This window comes from Penaeus vannamei, chromosome 22 (assembly GCF_042767895.1).
Source record: "Penaeus vannamei isolate JL-2024 chromosome 22, ASM4276789v1, whole genome shotgun sequence".
Taxonomy (NCBI): Eukaryota; Metazoa; Arthropoda; class Malacostraca; order Decapoda; family Penaeidae; genus Penaeus; species Penaeus vannamei.
In genome coordinates this window covers 22,190,552-22,203,051 of record NC_091570.1, presented here as the reverse complement: position 1 = coordinate 22,203,051, position 12,500 = coordinate 22,190,552, and the positions used below count along the sequence as shown (strand labels likewise).

Genomic DNA, 12,500 nt, shown 5'->3' with positions numbered 1-12,500 from the left:
ATTCTTTCGTTCTTTCTTAGCTGTATCTTGAGCTGCACTGACACCTTTGGTGGTATAAATCTCGATTTATTCAGTGTGGCTCTTTAAGTAAAAGAATGAAGGATTCCTTGTCTGATATTATATGTATATAATTAAGATCATCAAGAATTTATTTGATGAATTATCAACAAAAGAATAATTATTTAATATCATTTAGTTTGTAACGTTGGCTACAGTGACGCTAGAGTTGTACGAACGCCCTACAAAAACGCATTGTTGTGAATCCGCGGAGCCTCGCTAGAGAGCCATGTGAGACGCCTTGTGCTGCGTAGTTTTTAATTATTCTTGTTTTGTGAAGATTTAGGCTAGCCACACTGTAAGTCAACTATTTATACTGTTAATAATGTATCGTTCAGATGTTTGAGCATATGTTAATAACAAAGGTGTGTCTTTTACGTGATATATAACTTGAAATTATGTGATAGAAGTATGTGCCATTCCTATTGTAATCTTATATTTTTACCAAGCTTTATTTCAGTTATTTACCAAAGAATAATGTTTTGTTTTCTTTTCATTCAATTAAAGTATCTAGTCTTTAGTTATTGATCTTTTATAAAGTGCCTTAATTAACTCTTAAAATAGTATTAGGAATAAGAAGTCAATTGTTTGTTTAATGTTTACATGTATGCTAGTCTTGAAGTATTTTTTTTATAATTATCTACGGATTTGTTCTTAATATTTGTATCTCATATTGTATTACTATTATTTGATATTTGTATGGTTCATTTACTTTATTTGTGTACAACTTTATATTTCCAAAATTGTGAATATTTATTTTCTTACAGCTTTTCACCACGCTCACGCTTGTCAACTAGCAAGTTGGATACACTATTCATGTCTACCAGCTTGTGAACATGACAATAAAGGTTTAACTGACTGCTAGTGTTTTACTTGAGGCAGTACAGTGAAAAGAGTAGCTACCCCATCTTCCAAGCCTATAGTGAAAAGAGTGGCCTGCCATCTTCTAAGCTTAGAGTGAGAAGAGTTGCCAGTATTCTTCTAAGCCTAGAGTGAAAATAGTGAGACATCTAGCAAGCTAAGTGAAAAGAGTCAGCCTTCTGTTGAGTGAAGAGTTATACAACTATCAACAAAGGAAAGTCTCTCTCAGCATCTTGCCGGATAACTTCAGGGGAATCGTTCAGCATGTGGACTACAAGCAACGCAGGCGTTCACACTAAAATGGAAGCGGAGCAGTGTCAAGCAGTATTTGGGAGATCAAACAAGGTACCAGAATTTGATCTCAACCCTTCTTTTGAACAAGCTATGCCTGTCAAACCTCTTCGTAGTCAGCCCAGTGATGCCAAGGCTAATCCTGTGAGTAACAGTTGTGGAGAATTGTCGCGTTTCCTTTTGAAGAAGGAACTTTCCCTGGCACGTTTCAGTCCATTTGATGATCGTCCTGAGTCTTATGTGCCTTGGAAAACTACTTTTCAGCAGACCATTCAAGATCTGCATGTTATCATATTTTTCCGATTTTCAAAAATTCGTAAAAAAAGTAAGAAAAAAATAAAAAATCCACTACTATGTTGCCTGCGTATTCTCACAAGGTTTCTAAAGATATATCCAAAATTTTAATCGGATAAAAACTCTGGGGCAAGGAAATGTTCGTAACTCGAGAAAAAGAAAAATCGAAAAACAAACAAAAGTTGGATATTTGAAGTTCATTTTTTTTATATTTTTTTTTCATTTATGGATCTTTACCATTTTACTACTGTAGAAATTACTATTATTCCTCTTAGGTAAAGATATGATCATTAGTCTCCGAGTAATAGAAACAAACAAACAAATGACTCCCATGAAAAGGGGGAAATCCAGACCTAAGACAATATGCCCGTTATATAAAATCGGTTGTTTCGTGTTTTATACCTCTTTTATTGCTGTTTTCTTGTGTATATATCCGTTTACATGAGTATGCGCATGTAAATTAGTGTAAAGGTACATGGTCGTGAACGTGTATATGCGTATATGCACATACTTATTAGATCCATAATTATTTATTTCATTTATGTATTTTCTTTTTATTCCAGTCTACTCTTCTTCCCCATCGCCTAACCACGTGATTCCGCCTCGAAACAAGCAATAAACGTTTAGTCACCAGCGGAGTACTTGATATGGAGGGACAATGAATTGTTTGGTGTTCGTTACAAATAACCGTTTAGAAAACGTTGATAGATCAAAAATATTTTGAAATACAAATCTCTTATACCAAATCTCTTACATTCGTTTATCGTGGATGATTCTAGTGATGTACTAATAGGTATCAGACATTTATAGGCCGATTTTACGAGTTTACACAAATAAATTATATCATACTCTTTCTTTACATTTATTTTTTTCTCGTAAATGGATTTATAATGACATAATGATGTTTAATCGATTAATTAGTTTCAAATGAAAGCGCATACGTAAAACTATTGCAATCAGAAAAGTCTAAAGCGGCGGCGACGCTTGGAGCTTTGCCGCGTGGGTCCCTGCGAGACGGCCCTGAACGCGCACGGGCCAACAGTCCGTGTGAATAATCTATTCGTTGCGAGTTTATTTTTGGAGATTCAGACTTGTAACTGCCCATGTATTATCACCGAACCCTAAACATTCTTTTAAGATGAATTTGTCGACATCGAATCATATCTACTATATTTTATGGAAAAGAAATTTGAAAAGTCGCATAATGATTTTTTATTTTTCTTCGTCTTTCATATCATAAATCTCTCACTTTGGTATAAAACTGTTATAACAAGACACTTATTTTCCTGTGATCTATTTCAATAGGTAATGTCAAAATACAATGCATCATATTAGCTCCTGTGAAGCGAGAGTGCGGAAGGGTGAAAATCGCTGACACAGCGGCAGTGGGACTTGGGGTTCTGGCTTCGCGCGCTGTCCAAATTTTTCGCCGCGGAAGTTCATATTCACGTGGGTAATTCTACTCCCATTTACGAATATGAAACTAACCATAACTCATTTTCGACCACTCCGACTCGCCCCCCCCCCCCACCGCCAGGGACGGTCCCCTTAAGTCAAAGTCTTTAGAACGCAAGAAACTTCTAAAAGAAAATAGAATATGTTTTAAGTGTTGCATCTCAAAGAACCACTTAAGTCGAGATTGTTCAGAGGACATAACCTGTAAAGACTGAAAGTAAATATTGCACTGCTATGCATTTGAAGAAATTTCAGTCTTCCTGAAACAAGTAATAAGGCTCATGGCAGGGAGAAGCTGGACCAAAGTGTTGATAAAGAGTCAGTACGTGAACAAGCATTAGATGTGACCAGCAAGAGTACTGGTGTATGTGAGGAATTTCCTGGAAAGTCGTGTGCTAAAATTTTGCCAGTTTACGTTTTTCATGAGAGTAAACCGAGGAAGCGTACGAAGTCATATGTTATGTTAGATGATCAGAGTAACAAATCTTTAGCTAAAGGAGAGCTTTTAGATTTCTTTGATGTTCGCTCTGTGGCAAAGGAATACATCATAACTAGTTGCTCTGGCCGTTCAGTTATGACAGGAAGGAAAGCTGGTGGACTGTGCATACAGGCTGTTGACGGTAGTCTACAGATGAGCCTTCCTACAGTCATCGAATGTGATGAACTTCCTAATTATAGGTTTGAGATTCCAACTTCCAACATTGCTCGACTTCATCCACACCTCAAAGACATTGGTTCAGAAATTTCATCTCTTGATGATCAGGCTCAGATTCAGTTATTGATTGGTAGAGATCTTCCTGAAGCTCACCATGTATTAGATCAAGTAACAGATCCACCAGGTACACCCTTTGCCCAAAAGATGAAGTTAGGCTGGATAATTATAGGTGAAGTCTGCCTGGGGAAGCATCACACAACAAGGAATGGAATGTTTGGAAAGACCGTATTAAGACCTTACAAAGTCTGAAAATACCAAGAATGCATGTTCCAGCATCTTTGTCAACAGAAGTTAAAAAAGGATTACATGTCTTTACGGATGCTTCCAAAGAGTCAATTGCTGCTGTCTCATATTTGAAAACTACATGAAAATGGCAGTTCAGAAATTGGATTTGTGATAGGGAAAGCTAAAGTTGCACCCTTGCATGGACATACTATACCTCGTCTAGAAGTGTGTGCTGCAGTAGTTGCAGTAAAACTTAGTGAAGTGGTACTGGAGAACCTTGATGAAGAAATTGATATTGTAAAATTTTACACTGACAGTAAAGTAGTTCTTGGCTACATCCACAACCAAACAAAACGATTTTATGTGTATGTTGAGAATAGAGTGAACCGTATTCACAGGTCAACTAAGCCAGAGCAATGGAATTATGTTCCTACATGTGTGAATCCAGCTGATTGAGCAACTCGCTCTATGGTGAATGATTTCTCGTGTGATGACATATGGCTGAAAGAACCTGAAACATTCTTAAGTAAGCATCATGATCTTGCTCAAGAAACTCCACAGCTAGTTCAACCAGATGATAAAAAAGTAAGGCCAGATGCTCTGGTAAAGGCAGCTTAAACAAGTGTGATAGACAATTTATCAGTTGGGTGTCACAGATTTGAAAGGTTCTCTGAGTGGCATCGCCTTGTAAATGCTGTTGCTTTATTCCAGAGATGTGCATGTGTCAAATCATTTAAAGGTAGAGCTGATAGAAGAGTAGTCTTTCAGTAAAGCTGAAATATTTGTGATCAAAGCAATTCAAAAGGAAACTTACAAAGAAGAAATTAGACTCGAAGCAAAAATGCATCTTCCAAAATCTAGCTCGATTATGGCTCTCAACCCGTATTTAGATGAAGATGGTGTGTTAAGGGTTGGCGGAAGATTGCAACAATCGTCTTGGAAGTTACCAGAAACATCCAATTATTTTGCCTGGTAAGTCATATTTCTACACTTATAGTACGTCACTATCACCAAAGTGTTCGACACCAAGGACGTCATCTTACAGAAGGAGCTGTTAGATCTGGTGGATATTGGATTACAGGTGTGAAATGGTTGATCTCAGATCAATCTTACACTCATGTGTCCAGTGTAGAAAGTTACGAGGTAAAGAAGTCCAGTTGATGAGTGATCTACCAGCAGATTGCTTAGAACATACTCCATCCTTTACCAATGTAGGAGTTGATGCCTTTGGACCTTGGACTATAATGACACGCAGAACTCGTGGTGGATCAGCAAATTCTAAACGGTGGGCTATTTTGTTCACTTGTCTTACAACAAGAGCAATACATATCAAGTTGGTAGAAGAAATGTCCTCTTCAGCTTTTATTAATGCACTTAAAGATCTGAAGCTCTCAGAGGTAAAGTTAAACTGTATAGATCTGACCGAGGAACCAGCTTTGTTGGTGAAACTGATAGCCTCGAGATAGATGCAGAAAATGTGAAGAGAAAAAAAATAAGGGAGAGGAGGAGGGGAGGAGGGTAAGGAGGAAAATAAGAAAAGGGAGGAAGGAAAGCAGGAAGACGCAGAGGGAGAAGAGGACAGTCTCATCACACTACATTGTAGAACTGCAGCACCCGATTCTGTCCGGCGGTCTGCTCGCGGCGGCCCGGCTGCGTTACGCCCTTATTCCTCGCCCTCCAGTTCCACAGCCCCTGCTTCACCTCCGGGGCCTTCGGCCTTGCCCCTGACGTCACTTTATTCTCTTTATCTCCTGCTGTCTCTGTGGGTTTTCTGCTGAGATTTTCGGTACTTCGCGGACGCTCTCGCAGCCCATACGGACCTTTGTTTAGCAAGGAAAATGCATCTACACCTCTCACAGTTGGCTGCGCTGCGGGCTGGGAAGTCTGCGTTTGTCTCTCGTGTTCAGGAATTACCATGCGATTTTCCTGCTGCTGAGAATCTGCGTTCTTTTCCGTTGCGTCCACGGTCTTCAACGGCTGACGAAAAGCAGCCATCCCTTCGCACGCCTTGTCGGACGAGCCAGCCTGATCAGCCAGGCTGAATATATTTCCCCTCTTGCGTCGACTCCTGGTGTTGTCCAGCGTGTTGCTCTTGACCCTGGGAGACTTCTCCTTAAAGGTGACACGCTTCTCCAGGTGTGGCTGCACCCCGCGCATCTTGAGGAAGGGGTTCTCGCTGCGCTGGGGGTCGAGCTTGGTGGTGGTGCCGTTGGGGATCTCCCCCTGGTCGTGTCCAGGTCGGACGGCGGCCGATGTGGCGAGGTGGCGGCGTTCTGGTGCGGCCTCGACTGCCGGAGGTAGATCTGGGCGCGAACCAGGTGCTGGCGAGCCTCCCTCTCCATGGCAGCGACGCGGTGCTCGCGGTGGCTCTATATTCGTTCCCGATCCTTGACCGAAACCTCGCGTTCCCGTACAGACGCCTCCGATTCCCGCAGCGCCTGAACCCGTTCTCGTTACGTCTTCGGCGACATGCCTCCGCAAGCACACTCCAGCTTCTCCATGTTGAAATTGCAAGTACTGTCATCCCCCTGGAGAGGTCTGCTGACAGCTTCTTTTGCTGCTTGACATATCCTCTCAAGACTGTCACAAAGACCTTGATCCCTGTGTTGGCTTCCCTAGTAACTATTCTTGACTTGATGCATTTGCGAGCTGCTTGACGTGCTCGCCTGGCTTTCACTAACATTACTGACTAACTGTTTTTCCTGAGAGGCCCGAACGCCCGTGTTAATTCTACTATCACAGTCGCCGTCAGCGTCTGCTCTCGCTACGTTAAAAGTTTCCGCTATGGGTGAGACGCCTTGGCTACTCCTCTCCCTCGTCCTGTCTCGAGCCCTCACACTACTCAGGCTGCCGCCATCTTTGGAGACGCTGGCTCCGTCGGCGCTCTTTCCCCTTTCCTCGTTCCTCCCCTCGCACGACTCTGCTACATTCTCCCTCACGTCGGTATTCCCATCCCTGATGGTGGTGTTCTCGTCTGCCTTCGTTTGTTTTTCTGCCCCCAGGAGGACTGAGGGTCGCAGGGAATGGCAAAGGGAGTCGTCCTCAAATTTGTTGGGGTTCTTCGACGTATGGTTGATGAGGGACGAGTGGCGGAGGACGAGAGCAGAGGGGCGCAGGGAGTCCTCGTAGGTTAAGAGGAACCCAATCATTCCGTGTAAATCATTACTGTACTGAATTGGAATCCGTTCATATCTGAAAGATGAAACGTAATAAGCAATAGATAGCCAGAAACATAATAAATTTACGAACACTTACGCAATAAAAGAATCGACAACATAAAGATGTGTTCTTCACAGATATATAAAAACATGAGAACAAACCTTCCATCTCTGATTTTAGCAGCAAGTTGCTTGTGCGTCGTTGCTTGGAAAGGAGGATGCAGGCACATAGTTCGTAGATCAGACAGCCTAATGACCACATGTCAGACATCTCATTGTATTCTAAACCATCTATACCAAACAGGCACTAAATGGATCTCCAACGGTCCCCATTCATCACATATGGGAGGTGTATGGGAACGCCTCATTCGAATCTGCCGGAAGATCTTAGAGTCAATGCTAGCTGAAACTCCTTATAAAACTTTGACGCTTGAAGTGTTATAAACCTTCATGGCAGAAGTATGTGCCATAGTGAATAATCTACCAATAGTGAATATCAACTGATCCAGAAAACCCTTTCATCTTGTCACCTGCCACTATTCTTACCCAGAAAGTTGGAGTAGACCATGTAGAAGATTCAGTGGGAAAAATTGATACAAAAGACCTTTTGAAAACAACGGAAACGTGTTTCTGCCCTCTCAGAAATATTTTGGAATCGTTGGAGGAAAGAATATCTGCACACACTCCAAGAACGCAGAAAATGGTGTTGTGCAAAACCTAGTCTTACTGAAGGTGATGTTGTGTTATTGAAAGACAAAAGTGTTTGTCGTACACAATGGCCATATGGAATTGTAAGAGCTATCCATAGTGAAGGCAAAGTAAGGAAAGTGGAATTAAAGGTTATGAGAGATGGAAAGCCAGTTGTGTATACATGACCAATTTCAGAATTAATTCTTTTGGTTTCTGGTGCTAAGTAGCTATTTTTATTTGAACAAGTCTCATTTCAATTCCTAGTTGTCATTTAATCAGTATTATAGTAGTGATATCAATTTGTTGATATCAGGCAGGGAGTGTAAAGGAATGAAGGATTCCTTGTCTGATATTATATGTTTAGAATTAACATCATCAAGAATTTATTTGATTTAATTTATTAACAAAAGAATAATTATTTAATTTCATTTAGTTTGTAACGTTGGCTACAGTGACGCTAGAGTTGTACGAACGCCCTACAAAAACGCATTGTTGTGAATCCGCGGAGCCTCGCTAGAGAGCCATGTGAGACGCCTTGTGCTGCGTAATTTTAAATTATTCTTGTTTTATGAAGATTTAGGCTAGCCACACTGTAAGTCAACTATTTATACTGTTAATAATGTACTGTTCAGATGTTTGAGCATATGTTAATAACAAAGTTGTGTCTTTTACGTGATATATAACTTGAAATTATGTGATATAAGTATGTGCCATTCCTATTGTATTCTTATATTTTACCAAGCTTTATTTCAGTTATTTACCAAAGAATAATGTTTTGTTTCCTTTTCATTTAATGAAAGTATCTAGTCTTTAGCTATTGATCTTTTAAAAAGTGCCTTAATTAACTCAGGAAATGTCTTAAAATAGTGTAAGGAATAAGAAGTCATTTGCTTGTTTGTGAAGATTTATATTCTTACAGCTTTTCACCACACACGCGCACGTGCACGCACGTGCATGTTGTCATCTAGCAAGTTTGATACACTGTTCATGCCTACCAGCTTGTGAACATGACAATAAAGGTTTAACTGACTGCTAGTGTTTTACTTGAGTCAGTATAGCTTACTATAATAATAATAATAATAATAATAATGGATTAACAAGATCCTTACCATTAGAAGTCAAGATTCAAGAGAGTTAACCAACAAAAGTTAATGGACTCACCATAAGAATTGAACATTAAATAGGAGAATTTAACATCCTAGATGTGACCTCGACATCAAGAGAATTAGGAGATATGAACAATAGAATTCAACTTCAGTTAACCAGCAGAAGATAATACTACATTTACACCCCCAAAACAAAAACAAATAAACGGAAAAAAACAAGAAAAATTAACTTGAAAATTCAACCTCAGACTTTTACCATCGACCGAAACAACAACAACAACAACAACAATTACAGAAATACCCGGACCAGAGCGGGACCAAACGGCACGCAATAAAGCTACTGTTGTATTCAACTAAAGGCCATTTGTACATGCTGTATTATCACTACATCCGACCTTACGGCCTGAGCGCTTGTACAGCCGTGTGCCTAATTGCGCCCGTTGCTTGTACAGCGTTAACACGTGTAGAACAGGCAGGTGCCACAATCCTCATCTGTCAGTTCAATTCATTTTGCGAAAGGGGGAGGAGGGAAGGGATGAGAAGAAAGGGGAGGAGGAAGGAAAGGGAAGGGATGGGAAAAGATGAGGAAGAGAAGGAGGAAGAAAAAGGAAGAGAAGGAAGGAAAAGGATGAGAAGAGGAGGAGGAAGGAAAAGGATGAGAAAGAAGAGGAGGAGAAATGAAAAGGATGAAGAAGAAAAGGAGGAGAAGGGAAAGGAAGAGATGGGAAAAGATGAGGAGGAAGGGAAAGGAGGGGAAGGAAAGAGATGAAGGAGGAAAAAAGAAATAAATGGAAAGGGAAATTGAGAAGATAAATGGAGAAAATGAAAGAAGGAGAATGATAGGAGGAGAGGGAAAAGAATGAGAAGGAAAAGGGGGGAAGAGAAAGAAGAAGGAACAAAAGGGAAAAAAAGGAGAACGAGGGGGGAAGGATGAGAAGCAAGAGGAGGAAAAAGAGAAAGGAAAGGAGGACAATGAAAGGATAAGGAAAAGGAGGAGGAGAAGGAAAAGATAAGGAAAAGGAGGATAAAGAAATGAAATAGAAGTAAAAGGATGATGATAAGGGAAGGGAAGGAAGAAGAGGAGAAGGAAAAAGAGGAAAAAGAGATGGGAAAGGAGAAGAAAGAAAAGGAGGAGGAAAAGACAAGGAAAAGGAGGATAAAGAAATGGAAAGGAGAAGGGGGAAAAGGGTAAAAGAAAGGAGTAAAAGTAAAAGGAGAAGGATAAGGAGAAAAGGGAAAGGGAAAGGAAGGGAATAAAGACGAGAAGGAAGAGGCGAAGGAAAAGATGCAGAAGGAAAGGAGAAGAAGGAAAAAGAGGGGAAGGGAGAGGAAGAGGAGGGAAATGAAAGAGATTCAATGGGAAAAATGTGTTCCATTCTCGACGCTTCATTCCGTTTTCCTTATCAATTTTGAGAAGGGGAGACCAAAGAAAAAAGAAAATCGCTATACACTGCTTAAAAAACAACAACAACAACAAAGATACGAGAATACGAAGCGCCAATAGACACGGGAAACTCACCCTTAATTCAGAGAGACAGAGAGTCTACCGCGGCATCCACAGCGAAACATGGACACCCTTTCTCGAGGTAAGTACAACCCGGTCAAGTATTTAAGCTGAAATGTGGACTCCTAAACAACAGTCGAGAGAGGAATTGCACGCGTATTGCACAGCTTACAGAGTACAAGAGGAGGGTGTGACATGGGATGAGCTGAGCCTTGCTTTAGTGTGCACATCGTCTCGTTGAATCGGGCGTCGTCGCTTGTTGAAGTGAGGGCGATCAAGAGGAATGTTTGGTGGATTTGTCTGTTTTGGGTAGTTTTTTTTGGGGGGGGGGGCTGTTATTTTTATGTGTGTGTCTGTATCTGTGTTGCGTTTTCTCTTTTTTTTTTTTGTCTGTCGCGTTCTCTCTTTCTCTTCCTATTTCTCTCTTTCTTTCTCTCTTTCTTTCTTCCTCTTCCTTTCTCTCTCTCTCTCTCTCTCTCTCTCTCTCTCTCTCTCTCTCTCTCTCTCTCTCTCTCTCTCTCTCTATATATATATATATATATATATATATATATATATATAGGGGAGAGGGGAAGGAGGGGGTCGAGATGCGGCGGAGGAGGGGAGGGGGTAGGGGTGGCTGGGGGAAGGGGAGAGGGGGGGAGAAGAGGTAATAGGAGGAGGTAGGGGTGGGATGGGGGAAGGGAAGAAGGGGGAGGGGGAGGGGTGAAAGGGTGGAAGGGGAGAAAGGGAGAGGACGAGGAGAAAGATGGGGGGTCGAGATACGGCGGAGGGGAGGGGTAGGGAAGGGTGGAGGGGAAGGGGAAAGAGGGGGAGAGGTGGTAGGGAAGGAATGGGAGAAGGTTAGGGAGGGGTGTACGGAGTGCAGATGAGGGGGGGAGGGGAAAGAGGGGGCAGATATGGGGAGAGTGGAAGGATGGCAGGGGGAAGGGGAGAGGGGAGGGGGTAGAGAAGGGGATGGGACCAAAGAGGTGAACCATGGGTGGGGGAGAGAGAAAGAGAGAGAGAAGAGAGAGAGAAGAGAGAGAGAAGAGAGAGAGAAGATTATATATATATATATACATATATAAATATATATAAATATATATAAAATATATATAAATATATATATATAATATATATATATATAATATATATATAAATATATATATAAATATATGAGAGAGAGAGAGAGAGAGAGAGAGAGAGAGAGAGACAGAGAGAGAGAGAGAGAGAGAGAGAGAGAGAGAGAGAGAGAGAGAGAGAAAAGGAGGGAAGGAGAGAGGAAGGGAGAGAGAGAGAGAGAGAGGGAGAGAGAGGGGGAGGGGGTGAGGGAGAGAGAGATGGGGAGAGAGAGAAAGAGGGGAGAGGCTAAGAGGGGGGATAGGGAGTGCAGATTGGGGGGGCGTGAGAGGGAAAGAGCGTGGGGATATGAGAGAGAAAGAGAAAGAGAGAAAGAGAGAGAGAGAGAGAGAGAGAGAGAGAGAGAGAGAGAGAGAGAGAGAGAGAGAGAGAGAGAGAGAGAGAGAGAGAGAGAAGGGGAGACGAGAGAGAGAGAGAAGAGAAAGAGGAAGAAAAGAGAAAGAGAAAGAAGAGAGAAGAGAGAAGAGAGAAGAGAGAAGAGAGAAGAGAGAAGAGAGAAGAGAGAAGAGAGAAGAGAGAAGAGAGAAGAGAGAAGAGAGAAGAGAGAAGAGACAAGAGAGAGAGAAAGAGAGAGAGAGAGAGAGAGAGAGAAAGAGAGAGAGAGAGAGAGAGAGAGAGAAAGTATGAAAGAAAAGAAGGAAAAAATCAAGAATAAGAAAAAATAGTAAAACGAGAAACAAACGATATAGAATAGGAACAAGCAGAATGAATAAGTAAACAAAAGACACTGAGGAAAAATAAAAAGCAAACAAATAACAAAACAAACAAAGAAAAACAAGCAGAAAACAAACAAACAAAAAGACAGAAAGCAAAAACAAACAACTAAACAAACGGAAAACAAACAAACACGCGGCGCCAGAAACAACGCAGCCTGCAATATCCGAATTTCGTTAATCAGAACTTTGCGTCAAATTTCGTTAATCAATTTTAATTCCGAATTTCCCTTAATGACTTAATAAAGCAAGCACAAGCGAACTCCACGATTCCGCTCCTTGTCTCCAAGCAGAAAGAAGCGGGAGGGG

At 41.3% G+C, this 12,500-nt stretch overlaps 1 protein-coding gene and 1 pseudogene across 1 annotated transcript; both read right to left on the bottom strand.

Moving 5' to 3' along the window:
- Positions 1–5,364: 5,364 nt before the first annotated feature.
- LOC138865735 (uncharacterized) lies at positions 5,365–6,513 on the bottom strand (annotated as a pseudogene).
- LOC138865820 (uncharacterized) lies at positions 6,509–8,758 on the bottom strand. Its single transcript, XM_070137157.1, has one exon. The coding sequence runs from the start codon at positions 7,045–7,047 to the stop codon at positions 6,514–6,516; it is 534 nt and encodes a 177-aa protein (XP_069993258.1). The 5' UTR covers positions 7,048–8,758; the 3' UTR covers positions 6,509–6,513.
- Positions 8,759–12,500: the final 3,742 nt, after the last annotated feature.